This window comes from Manis pentadactyla, chromosome 8 (assembly GCF_030020395.1).
Source record: "Manis pentadactyla isolate mManPen7 chromosome 8, mManPen7.hap1, whole genome shotgun sequence".
In the NCBI taxonomy this organism is placed as follows: Eukaryota; Metazoa; Chordata; class Mammalia; order Pholidota; family Manidae; genus Manis; species Manis pentadactyla.
Window position 1 is genome coordinate 111,008,622 of NC_080026.1, and position 26,015 is coordinate 111,034,636.

The 26,015-nt window shown below is 42.9% G+C and overlaps 2 protein-coding genes across 2 annotated transcripts; both read right to left on the reverse strand.

Moving 5' to 3' along the window:
* Nucleotides 1-133: 133 nt before the first annotated feature.
* On the reverse strand, nucleotides 134-6,479 carry BLOC1S2 (biogenesis of lysosomal organelles complex 1 subunit 2). The gene is made up of 5 exons (XM_036898811.2): nucleotides 6,357-6,479; nucleotides 5,884-6,000; nucleotides 2,707-2,826; nucleotides 1,964-2,068; nucleotides 134-623 (listed from the first exon to the last, which is right to left on the reverse strand). Exons 1-5 carry the CDS (start codon nucleotides 6,451-6,453, stop codon nucleotides 592-594), a joined length of 471 nt encoding a protein of 156 aa, XP_036754706.1. The 5' UTR covers nucleotides 6,454-6,479; the 3' UTR covers nucleotides 134-591.
* Nucleotides 6,480-8,319: 1,840 nt separating this feature from the next.
* Nucleotides 8,320-24,836, reverse strand: PKD2L1 (polycystin 2 like 1, transient receptor potential cation channel). The gene is given in 15 exon segments (XM_057505382.1): nucleotides 8,320-8,543; nucleotides 8,845-8,968; nucleotides 9,219-9,337; nucleotides 10,122-10,248; nucleotides 11,443-11,564; nucleotides 11,754-11,852; nucleotides 12,680-12,815; nucleotides 13,108-13,289; nucleotides 13,469-13,639; nucleotides 14,286-14,514; nucleotides 14,692-14,711; nucleotides 14,714-14,918; nucleotides 15,837-16,087; nucleotides 16,558-16,685; nucleotides 24,818-24,836. Coding segments are annotated over 15 exon segments (2,106 nt in total). The 3' UTR covers nucleotides 8,320-8,369.
* Nucleotides 24,837-26,015: the final 1,179 nt, after the last annotated feature.

Sequence of the window (26,015 nt, forward strand, 5' to 3'; positions counted from 1 at the left end):
CATATACCAAGCTATCACAACACTCCTTTCACAGCTTCTGCTCAGTCTATAAGAGTTGGCCTACAATTATTTTAAAATTTTTCTGTTATTTGCAATATTATGGAAAATAAAATTACTGATACCCACAAGGTGATAAAGTGTATTTGTTTTGTTTTCCTTTTTTAATTTAGATCTTGTTTAGCAATACATAAGCATCATTAACAGAAAAAAAAAACATATACACAGAAACTTAAAACAGCCAGATAATAATATAGTAATCAACCACTACCCAAGAAAATAGGTCCTCTCATTTTACTCTACTGGCAAGCCTAGGTTTATCCTGAACTTTGAGAGATTCTGTCCTGAATAGACAATGAAGCATTCAAGTAAAAGATAAGGGAGTTTTAAGTGTGAGTTTCCGAGGGATAATGCCTCAAAAGAAGTTCAGGAGTAGCCACAGTCCTCCAGTTTAGTCCAATGTTGGGATGTTTCTGGGATGACCAACATAGTTTCCTTTTGAGGAGTTTTAACAATTCATCGGCCTCAGGATTCAGGGCTTATAAAAACATTCTTCCACATTAAAAAAGACGTTGTCCCATAGAAATAAGTTTTTCAACGTTTCTCCAGCTTCTTGTACTTGGCTTCTGCCAGGGGGAGAGGGAGAGGATGTTATATCTTTGAAAGCCAGCTCTTATAAATATACTTTTTAGTTAGCATTTCCAGGCAAATTTTTTTAAATGCTTATTACATTTAAAAATATCTATTAGCCCCAATCTCATTATCTGTCCAAACTGAGTCCAAACTATAGGCATCATGAATGTTAACTATTGTATTAGCTAAGGACAGAGGTTTATATATCTGTCCAAATATCATCACGCACAGCTTGAGAGGAGTCAAACACAGAATTGGGAGCCCGACACATGTTCCCTGAGGTCTAACCCTGTCAACAGTACCTGCTCAGATGACTTCACCAGGGATAAGCAGATCTACTGGCACATGAGCTACCAGGAGCCTATTAAGCATAGGAAATTGTCTCTCCAAGCACATCCTAGCCACCCTCTGGGAGCTAGACTAGAATTCCCTGGACATATAAATGTACTTTTCCTCCTTTATTTTCTTATCTCTACACCTCACTATAGAGAAGCAATTTTGAAAGATACAGAGATTTAAAAGACTGTGAAATTAACCTCTTACTGTGATAGATTCCTTTTTTCTTTAAAACCTTGAAAGCACCTGGTACAATGCCTTCTATGTAATAAGGCTCACAGTCACCATTTCATAAATTTAATCACAGACAACCAAACTGTGAATCACCATCCATGTTCAAACCTCAGTCTGTTACAAACCACTAGCTTGAAGTAGTCAACAACTGTCAAGGATGAAAATAAAATCATTTGTAAATTCTATCTAGGATGAAAACAACCTGATTATTTTTAATCATGGGTATGAGCCAGAGCCAATTAGCAAGCCATCAACACTAAAAATAGCAGTTTCCTCCCTAAAGGAAAAGTAATCCTTCAAGAAAACCCTTGATTGACTATTTTGCTTTTTTAAGACATATGATCTACATTATTAAAGATGATTTGGCCTGCTGAGCCACAATTTGTAATCAAACAGACCAGGTTTAGAATATAACTCTTTTACATACTAGCCTTATATCCTTATGTATATCCTTCAATCACAGTTTACTCCTCTATAGAAGGGGGAATAAAAATGGGGATAAAAACCATGCACTTATCTCATAGATTCTCAGGTGGATAAAAACATAACACATGTAAAGTGCTAAGAACAGTGCCTGATATGTCATTAAGTTCTCAGGAAATGTTATTCTTATTACTACTAATAAAAAATTACTCTCACTAGGTTTTTGTGAAGATTAAAATAGATCATCGTAGGCACACCATAAATGTTAACTATCATATTAGCTAAGGTCATACCCATGGGGGGTACTCTTACTAAATCAAAATGGAGAAAAAATGGTTACCCAGTTTTTTTGAGTATGCATCCAACTTGTAAGCTGCCTGCTCAAGAGCTGCTACCTGCTCCTCAATTACATTGATCTGATCCAGATAAGGCTGCAGTCCAGCATCTTTAAAACAAAGACAGACCACATGTTTATATGGCCTTACCAAGGAGTGTAGAAAAAGAGTGGAAATGAAGGAATGCTAGTGTTTCTCCAGGTCTGCCTAAGACACACTAAGTGGGGTGACATGTTTCTGATTACTAGCAGGACAAACACTTCAGAAGACAGAAGCTAGCTATCAGGCACAACTGTGACCCAGATAAAACAAGTCTCTCATGCACTAATTTTCCTCTCTTAAATTCCTTGTACCTCAAGCAATCTTTCTATTACTGACTGTTTTTCTTGAATTCCTCTACCAAGAAAGAGTGTACCAGATATACAGGGAACACATACATAAATCAATGGAAACATACATTCTACCAGTCTAAATTAGAGTTTTCCATTTATACATGTTCTGGTTTTCTGTATACAGTAGTGCTTTATGGATTTCACTGTTAAGTCAATTCACTAAAATTTGGCCGCCCTTTCTCTCCCTCCTCCTTTTCCAGGAATAAACTGATCAATCAAGATTCAGAAGCAGAAATAACAATACCACCAAAATATGATAATCATCAGAATAGAAGAAATTCACTTTTAGAAAATGAGGCCCAAGCACAAAAGAATATTAGATACAAACATGCTTTATTATAAAAATTATTACTTACACTTCTGGTTTAAGTCCTTTAAGTTTCTACTAATGTTTATAGCAATATCTTTCATTTCAAGATACTTCAGGCTGGTCAGTTTATTCATATTTTCCAGGAGCTTATAGTCTTCACTGGTGGCTTTAAAATAAACAGAAGATGTGATGCCTTTAAGATTTCCCTTAGATCACTGGACTGTGGAATTATAGGCCAAATGGTAGTTCAGGCAGGACTAGGGAATATCAATGCAGGCCACTTTTGATCTATGATGTTTATACTCAGTTTGTCTATTCTGAATGTCTAAGTAGAAACTCAGGGAACAATCAGCAAACTCTTTAAAATAAACCAAGTAAGAGTCAGGAACTTCAAGATCTTGATTAGAAAGGGAAATGATAAACTCATGTCCTAAGAAAGGGAGGTGAAAGAGTCTTGGTATATCTATAGAATGAAAACATGTAATTTGAGGGATCGCATCATAAATATATGTCAGATTGTAAGTATTTTTAGGACCTCCCCACTTCTTAGTAACTCACTTATTATTGTGTGATTCTACATCACATTTTGTGCACTGACTTTTCTAAACCATTTGCCTGCCTCTAATCCCCTCAATTCCCTTCCCCATCCCTACTCAAAACAAATGGCTCTACTCCAATTTTCCTGAAAGCCAAGCCCACTTACATAAGCTGCTTCAACCTTTCTGCCTTACTTCAGAACTTCTGTATACCTTATTATTTTCCCAGGGAGAAGTGCTCCTATGCTTGCTCTCACAACTCCTCGTCCTGTGCTCCTTCGACCTCTACAGGGCCACTCTTCAATTGTCTCCTTTCTCTTGCATTTCCAAATTCTTTCTTGATCCTGGCACCTTCCTCTCAATCTAGAAATATATTCAGGTTTCCTTCAGCCCCAAAACACTGCCTCTATTCTGCTACACCTACATCATTCGCTCAGTAAAGCAAAGGAGCATCACTGTTAACCCTTTTGAAAGAGTAGCTTACACTCAATGCTTCCTCTTCCTCACCATCCACTCCTGTAAACCCCTTGCAGTCTGGCCCCTGCCTCCACCATCAAGAGAAATTACTGCTCTCCTAACCACCAAATCCAAAGCATTTTCTCAGTTACTATCCTCCTAAACCTCTCTGTAATATCTGACACTATGTTCTCCCTCTCTTCATGAAATGCTCATTTCCCTTGGCTGCTATAGCATTGTATCATATCGATTTTCCAATTTCTTAGAACTGCTCTTTTTAGGTTTCTGGGCCAGATTCTTTCTTATCCACCTTCCTTATCAGTTCTCAACTTTTCTCAGCGGTGACGAATGACTGATGTTTACATGGGTGGTACATTCCCAGGGTTACGCTAGCTTCCATTCAAACTCAAAAAAGCATTTATGCAAGAATGACAGTGACAGGGAAATTACAATCTGCTTAAAATTAGTTTTATAATAAAGAAATCATTTGGAAACATAGATACTTTCAGTACTGTTACTAAAAACAAATTAATGCCCTACAGACATTCCCTGAGATTTTGGTCAAGGCCCTTTCATCCACCTTTAAGAGCTTCTTTGCCAATCTCATCCTGCACAGCCTCAACTCACACTGCTCTGCAGGTGACTACCAAACCTGTTTCTCCTGTTCTGGCCACTCTCTGAAATCTGGACTCACATGTGCAAGTCGCCTAACTGTCCTGGTAACACCTAGGATCGGCCAAGCCAAAACTGAAGATATTTTCACACCAAACACGGTTCCTCTTTCCAACTTCCTTATTTGAGTTGATAGTACAACCCAGGCTTTAAACCTTAAACACATCTTAGACTGCTCCCATCCCTCAATACCCACTTCAACAAGTCCTATAAATTCCACTTCAGTGATGGAGTTGCACCCACGCTTTCTTTTCTACTCCTTTTACCATCACTCTGTCACAGACCATCATTACTTTTCATGTGAAATATTGTTCATCTGTCTCTGGTCTCTCTCCTTTATAACCATACTCTCACAGCTATCAAATTAGTCTCTCTAAAACAAAGATCACACATTCAAATACCTAGCAGCCAGCAAGATAATGTAAATGAGTGAAGCAAGCAAGGTGTTTGCCTATTAAACACATAAGATTATTCACTTCCACAAAGAAATATGCTCTCTTCCACTTCTTAGAACATGCAGTCTTCCTAGTCTATCATTTACTTTGCCAGCTTTGATATATTGCTGTTTGGTAGAGACTACTAAAAAAAACAACGTAGGAACAGTAAATAAATGGCAGCTGACACCAAGTCCCAGTAAAAGGGAGAAAACAGGAGTGATGGGGGCACTCCGCATAGCACTGGTCCATTTAGAGGGACAGTTACTCAGCTCTAGTCAATCATAGCACACAAGAGTGGGGCACTAGTATTGGCAAATGTTTGGAATTTTTAAAGAGAAATTCAAATTCTAGATTTTGTTACTTGAATTCTCTTGCTCAGAAATAGATAATCAGTGTGACAGAGACTCACAGGCCTTCCTATTCTGCATCAAGCCTTTTCTCATAAAAATTTAGCTCACAGCAACTTCCTGGGGAAGTGAAACAATATAATAAATGTTTATGACAGGCCACACTGGACCAGACTTCACTTTTTGGAACCTCCTCCACACATAACCATGTGTTCACCCGGAATATACAATGGACCAAAAAATTAATTGTGTACCAAAGGGTGGGTCACCAAATCCTCAGACCAACCTAATAGGTCCCTAAATCTGCAGATCACTCCCCATTCCCCAATTTTATTTCTCTTTACCCCACTAATTACATTTGTGCTTAAGCAAAACAAACTGCTCACTTATACCATCTTACTCACTAGTCGTCTCCCCTTTTATGGCCAATCATTCCCTTCACATCCCTGTTCACAACACACCTCCACAAGGAAGCACTTCTTCTTGAATTCTTTTTTGTTTTCTCAGCATTAGTCTACACTTCGGAGGACTGGAGAGTTATATTACTCTTACATGTTTCTGAAAAGTAGTTCATTAATTTCTCCAGGGAAGGAATGGGCATCTTTCCTTCCCGTTCATGATCTGTCCAAACTTCCAGCATGCATTATTTCAGGGAATGTGGAGAGAAAGCCGCAGACTGATGCTGCTAATCCGACTTACAGGTTTCCCAGAGTCAAACTGCAGCCGCACCTAGTGGTGCCCGACAGTAGCCAAGTCAACCCACACCCCGCCTCACCCGTTAGTTCACCGGTCAGGTAAGTTGCCATTTTGGAGAACATGTCCCGGCAGAGCTCAGCGATGTCAGCTTCAGCCGGCTCCTTTGCCTCCTCAGCTGTCTCCACGGCGGCATCGTCTGAATCAAAGGCGAACGAGTAAGTGTCCTGCCCTACACCCGGTCCACACCCAGACAGAGTATCCTCTTCCCACATCCCTCCACCTGTCATTTGATCAAGTCGGCTCCGTTCTCTGTGCCGTAATTTCAAGTCCCTCACTTGTCCTTACCTCACGTGACACGCGAACTCTGCTCTCTGGCAGCGGCCCCTGGCTCACACCGATCCCGACCACATCGGCTCAGTTGCCCTGACAGGACCAGCACTCGCCCGCACACAGGTCGCCCCTCCGACCTGCCCGCTCCTGCCAGGTGAGCCCCGGCATACCGGGCCCCTACCGGAGCCTGTTGGACCCTACATCCCCATCCACTCCACATACCTCGAACCGGCTCCTCCGGGTGGGTCGCCTGGACGCCCTCGGCCACCGCCGCCATGCCCGGCCCCGCGCCACTTCCGGTTCTGGGATGGTAGCGCATGCCCGCGCATGCGCGCCGGGCGCACCCCGCCCTCCCAACCCTAGGTTCACGGACCGGCGATACCCCAGCTCACGTGTAAGTCCTGCTGCGCAGAAGAATGAGTAGTAACAAAGTGTAAGCAAGAAGCCGAAATTGAAGCTAAGATATCTGCTGCCAAGAGTCCCAACGTCCGGAGCTGACGCTGCGCTCATCGGTTCGGCCGCTTCTTAGAGTTGTCATTGCAAAGACCCACGTCCTCTCTGGGTTTGGTGGAGCTGGGGTGCCCTGCTCAGTCACCTGACCAAAGTCACCCGACACAGTCTTCCCAAAGACTCTGCACCTACGCTGATATTAGTCGCCAGAGACTGCTCTGCATATCCATTCCATGCTTTTAAAGTGGTCTCATCTAGGCTTTGGGAAATTTTCAGGCATTGATCCCTGAATGTTGAGCCTCCCTTCCAATCATCCTGGATTAACATAAACTCATTGACCCCTTAAGCTGCAGGCTGGCACCTATTTCTCTTCTTCTGTTGGTACAGCCCTTCTTAAGGAAAGTTTCAATTATAACTTTTTTCGGATTAAGGATACACTCTGGTTATCTTAATTGCATGTGCTGTTTTCACAAGTCTCCTAGTTGTATAGAGTATACTTGATGGGGAAGAGAGCAGGGGTGTGTGAAGGGAATGGATGAGAAAAAGCAACTGGGGAGAAATGGAAGGTGCAAAATGAGGTAGGGATTAAGGTCACGGGGGAAGGGAAAGGAATATACAGTAGGTCTTAGGACACAGACCTATACCCCCAAAATCTTGGTGTAGGAGTTTTTGGTCTTATCCCTGCTTATCTCCCATCTGCACCCTCTCACCTCCCACACCCTACACTACACACACATACACACACACACGTGCATACATACACACACACCAGCTACTTTCCACCCCAGAGTTAGGGCACTTTACTCCTTTCACCTGGAGGACCAGGTCTCTCTATGTCACTGTCTCCAGTCTTTCTAATGACATAGTCATAGCGCCCACCATTTCAAACCATTCCTGTGAGCCAGAAGTACTTATTTGAGGACTCTTGGGGCAGCCCTTCACATTGTCACTATCCCTACTCTACACGTCCCAGCATGGATGAGCTTTTCCCAACCCAAGTACAAGGATGGCTCGGTTCCAGCCTCTCTTCTTCCTGCTACAATCCCAGAAACAAATGCAAAGTCCTGATTTTCCTAAGAGTTTTTATTGATAGTCACCAAGGAAATCCACATTGTCCTATGGAAGACTAGAGCCAGAGCACACCACAGTTCAGTCCAAAGGTCTCTGAATCCTGAGGTCATTTCTTTGCCTGATTTCCCTCAGGTTCCATCCCCGTCAAGGGTTGCAGCCTCCTCCATGCCCATGGGTGAGTGGAATGTTAGGAGCAGATTCCCACACTGAGTCTTCATTGCTGCGGGTGGGGGTGGGGTGGGGGCACACTCCAACTCCTTGGCAACATTGTAATCACAAGAAAGTCTCCTCTAAGGCTTCCCCTTCTCTTTCACAAAGTAACTCTATGGGGAGGACAAGACCCCCATGGGTGCCAGCAACAGATCTCCAGATGCACAAAGGATAGGATTCACTGGCAGGTAGGAAGACATGTAGGTATTGCTACTCTCTCCATTTCTACTTTTTCCACAAATCGTGGCTACCCAGATGCTTAGGGAAAGTCATTATCTTGCTTTATTCTCTTTGTTCTGGGATTTTTTTGTTTTAATTCTCACAGCACAGGGAGCAAGAGGCCCAGTGGGAAATGTTTCACAGAGCTACACGGAGCTACATGGCTACACACAGAAACACTGAGTGACAAACCCAAGCATGATGCCCAGCTACACACTGAAACATTGGCTCCAAAGGCCAGACACAGTGTGTGGCTGGGCAGCAGCAGCGGTGGGAACTGCTGCCCTAGAGGTGGAGGGTGTGGGTTGAGGGGGTCTCTGGAGAGGCAGTGAGAGAAGAACCTGCTGTCTGATGCTCTAGGATCTCTCCCCGACCCCTCTCCTGTGCACCCTGGGCTCCCCAGATGGCTGGAGTCACAGCTGGGGCTGGCTGCAGGTGCTCCCAAATGCCTTGTTCCCCCTGTTGGAAAAAAAAAATGACAGGTCATTTGAAGGAGTTTTTGCTCCTCTTTCTTTTTATCTGGAAAATCTGGATCTGATTCTCCAACCCCAGACGGTCTCCCAAAGACCAAGCTAGCCCTCCGGCCAAAACAACCAACTTCAAATTTCCTTCACTGATACACAAACTACTGCGAATATGTTGCTCCCAGGAGACTGAAAACAGGTTCTTTCCAAAAATGTTTTGCCTTTACCCACTGAGTGAAAAAATGGTAGAGTTCAGCTGTGGGGAGCCAAGAGGACCCAGGTGAAGGGCTACACACCCTGCCTACGGAGGAAGCCAGCTGCCCCTTCCTTTCCAGAATCTTCAGCCTGGAGCCCACAGCATCAACCTGGCATGTGACTCCTTCCAGGACAGTCTCCAGCTGGAGAACTCTCTTTGTGAGCCTGTGTAGGATTTGAGAGAGACCGAGGGAGCAGAAATAAGTGTCTGGAGGGCCAGGTGTCCATAGGGCCAAGGGTACAGAATGGTGTGTGTGTGGATGGGAGCAAGAACAGTAAGGTCTAGCCGTTTAGGGAGAATTAAAGAGGGGCAGAAGTTCTTTCTGGATTAGGACAGAGAATTATAAGGTTTTGGAAAGAAGCTCAGGTACAGTATTACAAACACAGTCAACCCTGGGCTTCTGGCTTCATGTACATGTAGAATTCTTCTCCTGAAATCCCACCACCTGGTCTGGCAGCTTCTGGACCCTACTCGCCTGGTGGGCTACTCACAGTGGACTAGCCCAGGTTCTTAATCTCAATGTTGAGGGCCACCTGATCAGAAAGTCAGAGGTCAGAGAGGAGAAGATGACCCTGAGAAGCCATCAGCTCCTGTCCCCAAATCTGCTGTCATGGGCTCTCAGGACCAGGCCTTGCACTCTAGTTCTTGCTATTCCCCTTCCCTCTTGAGACAACAGAATCAGAATGGTGCTGCTGGACACAAAGCTGGCCCAACCTCTGGGAGGAAACCACCTGCCAAAGAAACAAAACACAAACTCATTGAAGCCTTGGTTAATGAGGTTCACACTAGAAGCCCAAACTTAGTTTGGGAGAGGAGGGGACAGTACCAGAATTCCTGGCACTTTCCCTTCTGCCCTTGACTTTTTGGTCTATACTGGGTAAGGATGAAACAGGTATAGCCTGGGCAGCTGAGGACCAGAGTTTGAAAATCCCAAGGAGAATGCTGTTCCTCAGTAGGGACTGTCAGGGATTCTTGGACAGTTGATTCTTTTCATCTGAGGCTGTGTTTTGGAGCAATGGTTCTTAAACCTTGGCTGTGCATTGGAATCACCTGGGCTGTTTTAAAAAGTACTGATGTCTGAGTTCCCCAACCCCCATCCCAGAGAGCATGAGTATTTTCAAAAGTCCCCCCCCACCGATCCTCCCCCCCCCACAGGGTATTCTAATGTGCAGCAGTTTGAGAACCAGTCTTCTACAGAGCTCTTTCCTGCCCATCTATTGGAGATTGTCAGTTTGTGTTTGTGTTCTGGGTGTGTTGGCAAGAAGGGGAAGGGGAGCAGTTCCCTTCACTGCCTCTTCACCAACCAGTTGGGCTCACCCTCTCCTCCTCCAGGTCCTGTTGCATTTGTTCCTGCTCTTTCTCATCCAGGATGCAATTCCCATCTTGGTCAAACCTGGTGAAGGTGGCTGTGAGCTCAGTGATCCCATGCTCTGCGTGCCCCAGCCTAAGGAGAATGAGATGATGAAATGACTTCTGACCTACGTGGCTGTGATCTCTTGACAATGGACTCCTCACTCGTTTGCCCTACTCTGGCAAGAATTTTGCTCTCTGGAAAGAAGGGGACCACATGGGAAGGCTAGGATCTTCAAGGTCTCATGGTTTTACACCCAAGAAATCACTTGAATCTCTTTCTTCTTCCTCTGACTCCTGCTAACTGATCCAGGCCCTCATGTTCTTCTATAGGAGTTACTGCAAAGTCTCTTTGCCTCTAAATAACCTGTGCCCCCCACACTGCTTCCTCTTCACTCCCTACCCCTGAAATCCATCCTCCATAATGCAAATAGAGTAATTAATCCTTCTAAAATGTAGGTCTAAATACACCCCTTCCCTGCTTAAAATCCCTCCTGGGCACCCTATTCTTTGAATGGAGTAGTGGTATTTGAGGCTTTCCCCATGTGGCCCTTGCCCATTTCTCTGGCCTCATCTCCTGCTATACCCTACCTTTCATTTGATACCTTAGCAATGCTCAAATACTTATTAGTCCTGTATAGGTTTCCCAGTTTCTCTGCTTGTCCGTATATAAGCTATTCATCCTCCAAAACCCTACTCAGACATCACCCTTTCCAGGAAGCCTTCCCTTAAGTTCAAAGATAGAATTAATCGCCCTCATTACTTCATGTTCCCATTTTTCTAGCCAACTGTGATTCAGTTTATTTGCTTACATGTCTATGAGTTTCTGAGGTACAAAGACTTTGCCCCATTTAATTGTGAGCCTGGCCCACAGCTGGTGCTTACTCAGTGCCTGGCCCATAGCTGGTGCTTGCAATATAATCATTCAGTTTTTGTTAATATGTTTAACTAGGAAGCAGGGAAAGAATAGTCTATTGTTTGAGAGAGGACGTCAAACCAAGATCAGTTTTGTGAGGGATGTATGCAGTGGTGAGGAAATATATTATTACAATAGTCCTAAGAGTCATTCATCAAGTCCAGAACATTATAGAACATGTCCAGAGACCTTTAAACCAAGGGCACAATTCTGAAGGTCAGGATTTGAGACCTATAGACCAGGGTCAAAGGTCCATAAACCAAGGTCAAAAGCCCTTAAGCCAAAATAAGAGGTTGATAAGCAAAGATGTATGGTTTAGGGTCAAGGACTTATAGACTAATGTCAGAGAAGGTTGGATTTCCGGTTGCTCACTCCCTTAAGGTGTTGGTGAAATCCTTGAGCTGGATCTCCTGCTCCCCACCATGCAGGACTTTCTGCACATCTGAAACCTGCTCCTTCCTCAGACGTAGCCTCTGTAGGATTTTGTTGTAGCCCTGGAAGGGGAAAGGAAACAGACACCAGTTTCCCCAGCCTTCTCCCACACCCACAGTATACCAGCTTCTAGGGATAAGTTGAAGGCACAGGCCTCAGGCCCCCTACACTAGTCAGGAACAGACCGGGACACAGAGTCTTGGACCTAGGCCTGGATGCAGATGGGCAGCTCAAGGAGACTGAGTAGTCACCTGTTTCAGGAGGTCAGAAAGTTGCAGCTCAGCCTTCTGTCCAGCCAACTCCTCCTTGACCTCTGAGTATGTGTCATTGATGATGGCCAGGAACATGTTCTGGAGAATAAGGCAGAACCTGGGTCCTCACTCCCAGACCCACTAATGGCATTGAGCCCACTAACCCTACTAATGTCCCAGGCACATGTTCTAAAATGGTCAGTGCTTTCAACCCAGCTTGGCAGCCCACTGACCCCTAAAGATCGGGGTACCCAGAGTGCCTAGCCTTCTAGTACAGCCCTGTTAGAGATGGATCATGCTCCCTCATCAACTTGCTATCCTCACTTAATTACTGAGGTAATCTGACCACAAAGATATCCCAACATATGCCACAGATCCCCTCCATATAAGGGCCCATCAATGACTGAGAGTACAATTATGTTCTCTTTACCATCCACTCAATCCATGTCTGTATCTCTTTCCTTTGATCAAATGAAGAAACATGATGGATTTGTTAGTAAAAGTCAAACCCAGATCATTCATGGTTTGCAGGGAGAGAGAATAAATATACTACCTTAGTAGTCGAAATAGCCAGAGATCCCCAGAGAAAGGGGAGTCTTGGAGAACAGGTGTAGAAACTTCCACTCTCTACATGAGGCAATTTTCTGTTCTTTTCCATCTTTCAAGGATGGAGGTTTGATTTTACTGCGGTGGGGAGGGCTCTGCAGCTTCCCTTATACTCTGCAAACTGCCTGACTGTGCTGGCCAAACTGATCACATGCGCCAGCTTTCAGAAGCTCTCCCACCTCACTCTCTATCCCTGATTTGAGAAACCTGTCATAATCCTGAGTGTAGAACATGATGGGGGGGCAAAACCCCACCCTGCAGGCTCTCCATGTCTCTACCCCTCAGGTTCCCGAAACCCCACCCCTCCGAGGAACCCTCACCAGGAGCACAAAGAAGACAAAGAAGATGTAGGTGACAAAGTAGGTGGGTCCCAGGATGTGGCTGGCATTGTCGATGGCATTGTAGTCAAAGTCCCCAAGGATGATCCGGAACTGGGTGAAACGGAGAAACCAGAGTCTGGGTTTCACCCAGAGCCTAATCATAATGCTGACCCCAGTCCACCTCCCAAGCCACTTTCCTAACTACTGTCCTTCAGTGAGCTCAGACCCCTTACTGCTCTTCCAACCCAGTCTGATAGAGACAGAGTGAGGTGCATGGATACTTGAGCACACACACCAGGGCTTCCAGAGACTCTCACACAGATGCTTTAAGTGCAGACATGCCCACAGACAACTAGCCAGCTTCCCCGAGGATACGCACACACATGGAGCTGGGAGCCGGGGAGGAGAGAAAGGGGCAAAACACACACATGCACTTGATGAATGCGCTGAAGTTTTCCACTTGGGTCCCGAAAAGCAGGTAGCCGAGTTGGGCATAGGCGAAAAACACTATGAAGAACATGACGGCAAAGCCCAGGATGTCCTTGGCACAGCGGGCCAGCGTGGAGGAGAGCTGAGTCGTGGTTTTGTTGAAGCTGATGTACTTGAATACCTGGAAGGCCATGTTGAACAAGTGATGAAGGAAGTAAAAAGAAAAGCGTTGAATAGTGCACTCCAGGGGCCTGTGGAGGCCGCAAGAGTTGCCAAACCAAACAAGGAAAATGAGAGGAGCACTGAGGAACGGAGAGTGAGTGCCCTGAGGCACTGCTGGGGTGGGGAGTCCCAGGGTACCTTGATCCAGGCAAAGAACAGGTTGACAGCATTCATGTTGTTGTACTGTGTCTGCCAGAAGGCCAGGAACTTGAAGTCAGCATATGCGTTTGGCTGCTGCAGGAACTTCCCCATCAGTCGGTTCACCTCGAGGGTTCGGAATATGTGGAAGCCCACAGACACAACAGAGAGCTGTCACCGCAGGGGTTGGGGGTGTCAGAGAAGTCAAGAGGGTCTCAAGGGAAGTACAAAGCTAAGGTCCCAGGGGAGAGCGGGAATAAGTAAGGCTTGTGTGGGAAAACTATCCTTCCTCGCTAAGTTGTTGATCATCTCTGGCTCACATAGGAACTGGATAGGTTAATTGGGAGAACATCTTATAGCCCAAGAGAAGGCTTTGGGGCCAGTGATAAATAGGTAGGTTGTACAGGACTATGGAGAGCTGGAGCCAAGTCATTTTATTTCTCCCACCACTCCCCAGCCTTGGTCAGGAAATTTATGTATCATGTTAATAGGAAGGAGATGAAGGTTAAAGGGCAAAATATTTTAATAGAAGAAAAGAGAAAAGGCAGGAGGGGCAGGTCATAAAGGCAAGAGGCAGAAGAGGAACAGAGTATCGTATATAAAGAAAAGAGTGGGGCCTGCGTCCCGAGCCAGAGAGAGAAGGAACGTGGGAGACAGGTTTCCCAGGGCTGAGCCAGGGGAACATCAGCCTCTGGCTTAGGGAGTGTTGGTTTGACCAGAAGTCAGCTTTGACCAGGAAGAACTTTTGGAGCGCTTATCAGGGTGGATCCCCCTCCTCCTCCCAATATGTCCCAACTCTAAGATATCTGTTCCTCACCAAGATGACCACCAGATCCAGAATGTTCCAGATGCTGCTGAGGTAATGAAGCCAGTGGATGTGGAGCTCCAGGACCTCCTCTACCACGTAGTAGAAGATGAAGATGCAGAAGATGATCTCACAGCCAATGATAAAGAAGTCCCAGTTGCTGACATAGTGGATCAGCTTCACTGTTCAGATTTGCCAGGATGGGATGGCACCTCCTGTAGCTGGAAACTCCACCACCAGTCTGTGGAAGGAGGGGGAGATGTCTGGTGGGGCCCGGGCTGGGACACTTCCTCCCATCCCCTCCCTTTCCCGCCCCCCACCAAAGGGTACACATTTGGGTACATGTTTAAGGAAGGGTCTCAAATGGAGAAGGGGACCAGAAACCATGGATGGAGGAAGGTAGGGAAAAGGGACCCACCTCAGAACACAGAAAAGATTGTGATGTTGGCATTGTAGACTGAGAAATCTATGAAGACCACCCGGGTGCCAGTGTCTAGCCACAGGCCCTCCTGAAGGTCCTGGAGTGCCTCTGCACTGGCCTGTCGGGATCCTGGAAGGTCCAGGTAGTAGCCAGCTCCACTGTAGCTTGTGAGCTGGTCCCAGTGAGAGGAACCTCCCGGCTCATCCTGTGAGTGGTATGTCCACCTGTCACAGAAGAACCATCCAAACAGAAAGGTCTGAGTCAGCCCAAAAGCTGATCTCCCAAGGCAATGGCAACACTATGATTGTCTGGGCTTTACAGTTTCATATATATCATGCGTATCACATATAATATGTATTTCACATTTACTGTCTTGTTTGATACCAACAACTGTTTGAGAAGGGTGGGTAAATATTATCTACATTTTGTAGATGAAGAAACTAAGATTCAGATGTCTGAGATAACCCAGCTAGTTAGTGGCTGAGCTTAAGTGTAAACCTAGTTTTTCACAACGATCCCTAAGACTATGAATCACAAACCCATGCCCATGTTTGACCCCAGCCTAGTAGTCAATCCAGAACAGACCCTTTCTGCTCTTGTGTTATGGGTTTAGTGGCTTAACCCCATGATTCTCTGTTCTGTCCCCCAACTTTCCTCTCTGGACCTTTATTTCCTTCCCCTTCTTTCCTGTCCTATCCACTTTTCCCTTTCTTCCCTAATTTCTCATCCTTCCTCAACCCCTTGCTGCTGCTTCTACAAGTTCCAAGCGTCTGACTCTCCCAACCATGGCTTATGTGGCAGCACCGATCCTCTGTCCATTCTCCACACCCCTGAGGGACTCTGCGCAAGAAAAGATGCTCTCTCTAGTAGGACTGCCTCCAGAGTAGGGCAAATATGATGTGACCTATGTGGGAAAACAAATCCAGAGGCTATGGCTCTGTCTGCTCATGTATATTCTCTATTCCTGAGTAACCCAGACCAAGGTCTCCAAATAGTCACAATAGGACCCAGAGAGAAGCCCCACAGGTCCTCCAAGTGCCTCCAAAGTGATTTAAGGCTCAGTGGAAGTTATTCTCAAACCTTGGGATAGTGTCAGGCTCAGAGGGGCAAGGCTGGCAACATCAGTAGGGGGACTCACTCACGCTGTGCCATTGAAGGTCCCGAAAGGGAGCTGCTCCTCGTTGGGAGAGTAGACATTGTAGCAGCTCAAAATGTCCTCACGGAAGTCCTCATGTACCACACAGGAGTCATTGCGGACCCTCAGCTGCCACAGCCTTGGAGCCCCCAGCAGCAGATTCTCATAGTAGGTGAAGGAGTGGGAGCCTCGGCCCAGGCTCTGGTTGTTGTACCATTTGGTCCAGTACAAACTGTCCAGTAGTGGGCCCTGGACAAACTAGAGAGAACACAAGCTAGGTTGTGCTGACCCAGCCTCATCCTGACCCCTACCCTTAGAGTGACCTCTGTCCTTACTCCCTGATTCCCCCAGCTTTTCTCCAGTCTGCTTCTGGACTCCTCAGCTGACCCATGAACCTAGACCACATTTTGACCTAATATGACTCTAATATACTCTTCGTTTAAAATGCATTTTGAAGTTCAGCCTTACCTCTGACTCCCAATATTACACTAACTGCTGGCTTGATTCCCTGATTATTCCCTGATTATTCCCTGATTATTAACCTACTTCCACCTAAACCCTAGTATAGCCCATTCATTCTCACTTGACCATTTGACTCAGTCTGATCCTAGAATGATCTGGTATCTGGATATGGCCTGACCTACTTTCTGATATCCCTAAGGCCAATGGCCTCAGGCTTCAGGCCATTGAGAAAGAGAGGGAAGGGGTAGAGGAGATCTCATACTCACATCCTAGAAGTCCACCATGCTGCTGATGGCCTGGAAGGAGACTCCAGTGTCTGACGGAGGGTGTAAGAAGAGCTCAGACATCACTTTGGTGTAGTAATAGGCACAGGAGCTTGTCATTCCATAGGTCACTAGAAACCAAGAGGCTGTATCCTGCTCACTGTTCCCATGTACATTCTCCAGAGAAGAACAGGAAAGCCCATTGCCCTAGGGCCAGAGATGCTACCTACCTAGATGGGAGCCCATTGGACCTGCCCCCTAGACTTGGCTAGTGAGGCTGATGGAGGCACTAGGAAAAGCAGGGAATGCGTTAGGGAAGAGTTGAGGCTATAAGTTCTTCTCTTCTCCCGTTGCAACTCCGAAAGACTGAACTCCATTCAGAAAATGTTTCTTGACATTGTCCTTCTGAAAATTCACTTTTCTCTTCCTTAACCAGCTTACTCCCCAGTTCTTACTACCCAAAGTCAAGAAATATCCACCATCTGCATTAGGTAGTGCTTCATTTTATTTGCTCTTATATTTATGCCCTTGAGAAAGTGCTCCCAAATTGTAGAATACTCCAAGGTACTGACCAAACACCTTACAATGGAGATGTGGCTTCCTGGGCCCTGGAGTTAGTCACTCTTCAGCCATGGGAGTAGGAGGTGAGTATGGCATCTCTGGCTCTGAAGCACTGTGATGGGCACAGCTGTCTCCTGAGACAGGGACTCAGAGCATCCCCAAATCAAGAGACACCTGGCCTTTGCACTGAAGAACTAGTTCTCTCTCAACCACCCTAACACACATATCTAGTCTAAAGGAGAGCTGTTAAGGGAAGCTGTAAGTTTTCCGGTTAAAAGGCAGAAAAGAGTATAAGCAATTTATTTTATAGATTGTCCCTCAGTTTAGACTGGTTTGATGTTTCCTTGTGTTTAAATTCAGGCTATTACATCAATGATACTTTAAGATAGATGATAGATAGATAGATGATAGATAGATATAGATAGATAGATAGATAGATAGATAGATAGATAGATAGATAGATAGATAGATAGATAGATAGATAGATAGATAGATGATATATAGATAGATAAATTTAGGCTATGCATTTTGGTGAGGGATACCAAAGAAGTGACATTGTGTCCTTCTCAGTGCGTGATATCAGAAGGCACATATTGTCTAGTGTATCATTACTGGTGATGGTAACTTTGATCTCTTATTAAGAGGTGTCTTCCCAGCTTTCTTCAATGATAAATTATTATTTTTCTCTTTGTAATTAATATGTGTGGGAAGATACTTTGAACTATGTAAATATCCTGTTAGTCATCAGTCTTTTCACCTACTAGTTTTAGCATCCATTGATGATTTTTGCCTGATTATTACTATTATGGTTGTTGAGTTGTGGTTTTCTCATTCCATTATTCCTACTGTATTTAGTAGTTGGCATTCTTCTCAAGAAAAGCTTTCCCTTCTTCCTCATTTAGGTATATCAGTATGAACTCATGGATTCTTGTTTTCTCTATAGTTCATAGTTTTTTAATATTATGATTTATTTTGCTAATAATTGTTTAGCCAGGTCATGACAAAGATTAAAGTATTGTTCTAAATTAAAAGAGACTACAGCAACAGGAAAACTAAATGCAATAGATACATTTAGTTAGGATTATATCCTGGACCATAATTTTTTCTTTTGTATAAAGGCTATTCATGGAATAATTTATGAAATTGTAATAAGATTTGTTCATTAGATGATAGTACTGTATAAATTATAATTTTCTGACTTTGATAAGAGATTTTTTTTTTAAATAATTATTTTTTATTGAAGGGTAGTTGACGCACAGTATTACATTACATTAGTTTCAAGTGTACAACACAGTGGTAGAACATTTATATACATAATTCTAGGTTCCAGCTATCACCCTACCAAGCTGTTACAATATCTTGACTATATTCCTTATGCTATACATTACATCCCGGTTACTTATTTATTTTACCATTGGAAGTCTGTCCTTTTTTTTTTTTTTTTTTTTTTTTGTGAGGGCATCTCTCATATTTATTGATCAAATGGTTGTTAACGACAATAAAATTCTGTATAGGGGAGTCAATGCTCAATGCACAATCATTAATCCACCCCAAGCCTAATTTTCGTCAGTCTCCAATCTTCTGAGGCATAACAAACAAGTTCTTACATGTAGAACAAATTCTTACATAATGAATAAGTTACATAGTGAACAGTACAAGGGCAGTCATCACAGAAACTTTCGGTTTTGCTCATGCATTATGAACTCTAAACAGTCAGTTCAAATATGAATACTCATTTGGTTTTTATACTTGATTTATATGTGGATACCACATTTCTCTCTTTATTATTATTATTTTTAATAAAATGCTGAAGTGGTAGGTAGATACAAGATAAAGGTAGAAAACATAGTTTAGTGTTGTAAGAGAGCAAATGTAGATGATCAGGTGTGTGCCTGTAGACTATGTGTTAATCCAAGCTAGACAAGGGCAATAAAACATCCACGTATGCAGAAGATTTCTCTCAGAATGGGGGGGTGAGGTTCTAAGCCTCACCTCTGTTAAGAGATTTTTAAGTAGTTTTTAAATCCTTGTTTTTAGAAAATACACATTATTTAGGAGTAACAGGGCAGTATGTCTGAAATTTACTCTCAAATAATTGTGTGTGCATGTGTGTAGAGAGAGAAAGAAAATGATAAAGGAATAAAGGAAAAGCAAGCATAGTAAAATGTTCATATTTGGGAAATCTGAAGTGTGTATAAGAATTATTTGTATTATTCTTGCAACTTTTCTGTAAGCTTTTAATTACATCAAAAAATTTTAAGTAAGATCTGTCAACTTTTTGTGAGCAATTCCCTTTAAGAATTTTCCTTTTTAAATCTTGGGTCATATTTTCTCCCACCACCCCATCTGGAAAGGAAATGGCTTGGAGTGGACTGGAGCTCATCCATAGTCTTGGAGGAAAGAGGGGCTGATAAATGTGTGCAGATCAGACACAAGCAACATCATACTTCTTTAGGGGAGATATCTTTACTTCACATTTCTCCACAACTTTACTTCTCTCTAACTCAGATCTGTGATTACCTGTTCTTAGTATATGGAGGTCTCAGACAGCTTTTCTGGATCTGGGAAATGGGCTGGAAATCAAACTTCCATCTGCTAAGAGCCTGTCATACTAGAACTGATGATTAGTGAACTGAACTTTCTCTAATGACATAGGCTGATGACATTGTTACACCACTGGATGGCCACTAGGTGGTACTTATTGCTATCTTTTTCTTTTCTCGTTATCCAACTCTGAGTTACTGTTTAGAATTAACAATGCTTGAAACTGGTTGTCAATCCTTTATGGAGGTATAACATCTGTGATTACTATCAAGATAGTAAAGACTGTGTATTCTAATAAAAATAGTTTCACCTGGTCAAATGCCCACTCACATTCAGAAATTCAGTTATCATTCTTCTTTGTAACTTTTTAGTTGAAGTATGTAAGTACAGAAAAGACCAATAAACTACCTAAAAACCTTCTAAATTAGAATCTAAATCTGGGATGTACCTACTCAATACCTTTTCCTCCATCCAAGTAGCCTCTCTTCCTTGTTCTTCTATCAGCAAATTTTGTATTTCTTCTCATAAGATGAGGGGTGCTTTTCCCCAACACTCTATGAAAATGGACTATTTCTTGATATTTAGTTGACCATATTATCAGTCTGTCAACCTTATATATATATATAACATATATATGTTAACATTATATATTATTAAACAAATATTACTCAAAGTCTACCATATGCAAAAAATGCCTTGCTAGGTGTCATTGGTTTCTGTCCTCAAAAACATCGAAAAAAAGATGTCCCAGAATGGATTTATTATTTTTTAGTACATCCTTAATATTTAACATATGAATTATACAGATTAGAAGCTTTTAATATTATTTTGCTCATATATGCCCTCAGAATAAATTCACTGTTGTAGAATGGGTGTGAGTTTTGGAGCTAGATTAATGTAGATTTAAATCATAGCTCTGTCACTTTTGTTATAGATTTGGGCTCTGAGTCTCAAATTTCTCATCTGCTAAAGGGGGAACACAGTACCTTTCTTATAATAGTGTAAGAATTAAAGATGATATCTTCAGAATGCATTGAACACAGTACAAGAACAAAGACTGTTTCATTCATTTAGCATAGTATGTGGTATTTAATAGGTGGTCAACTAATGTCTGTTGGGCTGAACCAAAAGTGGAAAAATAAACTGTAATACAAGATAGGATGAAATAAGTTAATTATTTTCAAACTAAGTTAAGTGTTATGACCCCATATTTGACCCATAACAGCAACATCATCAAAATAGTCAAGGACAATTTCTATTAATAGATGTTGGAAAGAGGCTAGAACATTCCTTAGTCTAAAGAAGAAAACAGTAAGTTCATACAAGTCTTGGGTAAGAGGAACGAAGCCAGTTCTCAGCTGGCCTAAGGAGCCAGCACAGTTGGCCAGTGACCCTTATACACTGTGAGAGTAGAGATATTGCGGGTAGAACTCAATATTCCTAACAGGTCATCCACCCAGAACACCAGAAGGGCTTTAGGCCTGGAGGCTACAACCTTAAAACAAAAGCACGGTAGGGAAAACCTCGATTGCTAGATGGAGTGATGGTTCAGCTCCTGTGTCTCTCTCCTCTTTCAGAACCCACTGATACGCAAACTTCAGCATACATCAGAATTACTTGGAAGGCTTGTTCAAATGCAGATTGCTACAGGCCTAGATGGGTCTCAATAATTCACATGTCTAATGTGTTCCCTGGAAATGACCCACTGGTCCTGGGGCCACCCTTAGAATCACTGCCTTGCCCTGTTGCTATATAATTTCTCTTGTCTTGATTGAGTTGTCAAGCAGGCAAGGAGGTTCCCAGTGTCCATTTCAGTGATTCTCAAGATTGGGAGCTGGGAAGAAGGAATAACAGCTCTTTCAAGGGGGCTCTCAGAACCTCCCTGGGATTAAGGAGCTTTTGCAAACTACAGACCTCTCAGAGCATCTCCTCACCCCAGGGGAAAATCACTGAATCCATTGCTCTCATGACCCACTAGCAGTCATGGGAGTGGATCACATCTCTCTGGGGGAAGATTGGAAACAACTTGCTGATCTTTCCTATTTGTCTCCCTTCCCCCACTACACCCCCTTAATTTATATTCAGGTAAATCAATTGACTTTATCATGAAGAACCAGCCAGTATAACTGGAACACATGGTTCAAATTATTTCTGAATATAACAGGGACTCAGCATATCCATTCTACCATCATCCTTCTCCATATCAGGAGGAAGAAATGACCAGAGTAGCCATTTATTACTTCAGAGTGCCTATTATATGCCTTATGCTAAGTGTTTGACATGCCTATCTCTTTTAATCCTGAATAGACCTGTGTATTTGGTGCTATTACTATCCCCATTCTCCAGTCTCAGAGAGCTGAAATAACTTCTCCAAGGAGCCAGAAATCAAGTGCAAATCTGTCTGCTTCTTAGCAAACTGATTTTGCTCCAAAGTCAGAACTAGAAGTTACAGGAGGTTAGTAACTAGAAGTTAAGCTCCATAAAAGGCAAAACTTCCTAACCACTAGTGCTTTCAGTTATGAAATTAACCACTTCACCACATCCATTTCACCTCTGAGAGGGTCAGCAAAAGACTAGCTGCTGAGGATCACATGGAGGGGGTTCCTGCCATAGGCAGTAGTTGGCCTTCCTGGTTCCTTCTTTTCAAGATCCAGTGGAGTGGAATTGCTCTGTGTGTTTTAAAAGGTGACACTAGACCAGAGCATGAGCCAGAGCTGGAAGGAGTCAGAATTTAAGTCAGCATATCAAATGTCAGTATGTCACTGAAGTCAGCATATCTAATGTTGGTATGTCATTACATTACTACCTTTTTGATGTAGTAAGGGCCTCATTCCAGGAAATTTTCAGACACTGGACAATAACTGCACAAAATTGCTATGAAGGGGATTCAGAGACCAGGTGTTAGTTTCACCATCCAAAAGAGAGTGTCTGATATTTTTTTCTCTTGGATGGAAATTAAGTCCTCCTGCACATACTATATCATTTTTTTAAACCTTGGCTTCAGACTAAATTCACAGCTGCTGAATAATAACAATAACCACCATTATTGATGGCTATTGACAGCCTCTTCCTGAGCTCCTCCACATGACTGTGGAGCCCCATATTAGCCAAGGGCTTCTTATATCTCAATTGTTATGTGAGAGGGAAAGAAACTTCTATCTTATTTAAGCCACTATTATTACAGCAAAATCAATATCCCAACAGAAGCATTTCATATGAATACATCCATGTCATGTGGGTACTTTGCAAAGGGAACTTTTTTATGAAAGTTAGGATAGGCACAGAGGGAAAAAAGAGTTGAAGTCAACAAACTAATAGCACAAAATTCTTAACCTAAGAAAAGTCAAATCTAATCACAAATCTCTTGGTTAAAACTGTTTACTGGGTACACAGAACCCTTTTCTTTTTCCTGATAGAAAGCCTCCTATTAAGATTTTTTTTTTGCAGTTGTTCTTCTTGGGCAATTCTTCCTTCCAATCTCTTCTTTGCTTGCAATCCCACCCACACATTCTGATTAATGCTGTAAGGTCATTCAAAGTTAGAATCCAAATACCTCATGTTTCTTAAGATGGACAGTAGGCAAAGAAAGTTTGGACCTAAAAATAAGGGAAGGATTAAATCATCAGAGTGTTCACTGGAGGACTGTAGAAAACCAGTGCATTTCACATCACAGTATCTGCAGAGAATATAGCTGAGAGAAACAGATCACTCACATCTGCTTTAGTAACTACGTCTATGAGTATTACCAAGCCTTTTAGGACTTAGGCTCAGAAGATTATAGTTCTAAAGAATCTATGACTACACATGACCAGTTTCTTCTTATGAAATCAGATTCAGGGCCAAAGAGTTCTGAGTTGCTGTTGAAGGGAATTCAATTAGGCTGAAGGTGATCACTCTGAGAAATGGAAAATTAATCCAAGAACTGATTAGTGATCCCTTTAAAGTTTCTGGTAGCTCTGAGATCTTAGGACAGGAGGAAGAAAAGACCTTTACATACTTGTCCATGCTCAATCAATGTAACAGATTATCTCAGATGGAATACTGAAATCAGATGATTGGAGGTGGGACTAGGAAACAGGCCACAGGGATACACCTATGATTAGCTGCTGGAACTTCTCTGTCCTATTCAATTACTAGTGTAGATGCAAGGGAGAGCACAGCAATTGATTCTTATAGATTTAATGTAGCCTTAGCTGATGGTTTATAAACTGCTGCATAGTTTCAGAACTGCTTGAAGAATTTATTAAGACAGTAGTCAAACCAGGAGGTTAAAGGTCCTAAGGAAGATGGATGGTCATTTTCAGAGCCATCTGGAAAGAAAAATACTGCCTACCACTCCCACCAAATGGCATAGTTATTACGTTGTCCAGAAACCTCAAGACATAGAATGACCAACCAATGTCATGACAGATACATAAGATTTACATAGTTTTGGTCTCTGTGAAAGAAGGCATACTGTTTCAAGAGAGTTGAAGATGCCAACTGGAGTATAAGAGACCTTAATTTTGTTTTTTTCTGGCTGATGAGTCAGAAGTGGTTATACACATGTTCCATAGAAGGTACAAAGAAAAACTGTGCTTCCTTGAACAACTTTGCATGAGATCTCCCAGAGACTGCTCATCTTGGAAAAACTAAGGCCATGGAAAGTTGTATAGAGCTCAAGTTTTAAAGACTTTTGTTGCCTATATCTAGTTGCACCAAAGAGATAATAAATACTAGAAACTAAGGAAGGATTAGAAGAGGACCTCTTGATGTTAAAGGGTACCATGGCTAGAGTTCTTGAAAATGTGTACCCAGGAAAGATGGGACACCAGGTGAGACAGACCTAAAAGCACACATGTAGGGGTTACCCCACTTACAATGCCACCATTTCATGCACTGTCTTCACGAACCATCAGATAGTTAGTAATGAGTGATTTTACCACATAGAAGCCCTGGACTTTCCCTGTAATTTTGCAGCCCAAGCTACATGTATCAACAATGGAGTGAAGATTATAGGATAATCAATACCATGACCAAACCATGTTTGTCCTATGCCAAGAATTGATTCTGAGAAGGGTAGTCTCATCATTGATTGGTTCATGAAGTATTGCAAAATAAAGGCAGTCTGGGTAGAATGTATGAAGTCAGTTGTAGTCACCTCAGATAAATGCATTACCTCCTTCATCATAGCACATGCTCGCTCAATACACAACAGGAGGCTCTTAAATGGTTGTATGTAAATGGAAGACATATTAAGTAATTAAGGTACTGATTAATTTTTAAATAAGTTAAATAAAAACGATGTCCTTACCACTTGAAAGGGTATGAACTCCTTGAAATACATTATCAAACTTTCCCTGGGGTTCAAGAACCAAAAGAGGAAAATGAATCCCTGGAGCTCTCAGCAGAGAGAGCCTTTTAAAAAATCTCAACAAGCTGTGGAACAGGAGACCAGGAAAAAGCTAGGAGACAGGGGATCAGAGAGCAAAGAAGAGTCAAAAGCTGTGGGCAGATGTAAGTGAGAAGAAAGCAAAGTGGGCCAGGGTCTGGGGAGAGAGAAGAACAAGAATAAAAAAAGTGCTGGGAGGGGCAGGCAGTCCAGGTCACAGAAATACCTGGCAGGATGCACTGCCCCTGATTCCCGCCTTTGCCACAAGCCTGCAGCTATTTTGAACTATGAGTCATTGTCCACTGAGTACATTAAGAAATCTTACTCCACTGACATTATGCAATCAGCCGTCAATACCTTAAGAGAACCTCCTGCTACCATCAGTGGACATTTCATTCCAGATAGCATTTGTATGACTCCACACAGCCTTCTAGTGTAAACCAGCCAAAGCCTCTTACCTAAAATTCATATATATTTTTATGTGCCTAGAAAATAGCTGAAATGATATGCACCATCTATTAATAGTGGTTAATAACAGTGGCCATTAAAATTTTCTATACTGACTTTTTAAACAAAGACTGTGTATTAGTTAAAATTTTAGTAAGACATTCCCAGAGGTTTGCAGGGAAAAGGCAGAATTCTTTAGTAAAGGAATGAGGAGAAATGCTGTTTTACATTTTCCTCTTACTTGCCCTTCTATACTCCGATGAAGACAAAGTGCTCACGCAGTCATAGCCTGAGGCCTTAGTTGGCTCTTGCTACCTCCTCCAACCCCTTTCTCCTCCAGGCTGAGAGCCAATAAGAAGCCAATAAAAAGTTAAAACAAGCAAGCAGAGAGCAATGACTTTGGCCACGCTTAGACTTGAATGACTGCCTGCCTCTGGGACCTGTAAGAGTTACCAGGCCTCTCTGATCATTTTGTCCCCCACATCTTGTCATGGTTTCAGGGCACCCCTCCACCAGCATTCATCACACTGGATGTCAC

Excerpts from the sequence above, each read along its gene's own strand:
- BLOC1S2 (XM_036898811.2), bottom strand. The coding sequence starts at position 6,453 with ATGCGCTACCATCCCAGAACCGGAAGTGGCGCGGGGCCGGGCATGGCG. Across the intron at positions 6,001-6,356 it reads CCCGGAGGAGCCGGTTCGAG|ACGATGCCGCCGTGGAGACA; the intron begins GTATGTGGAGTG and ends CCTTTGATTCAG. Across the intron at positions 2,827-5,883 it reads CCTGACCGGTGAACTAACGG|CCACCAGTGAAGACTATAAG; the intron begins GTGAGGCGGGGT and ends TTTATTTTAAAG.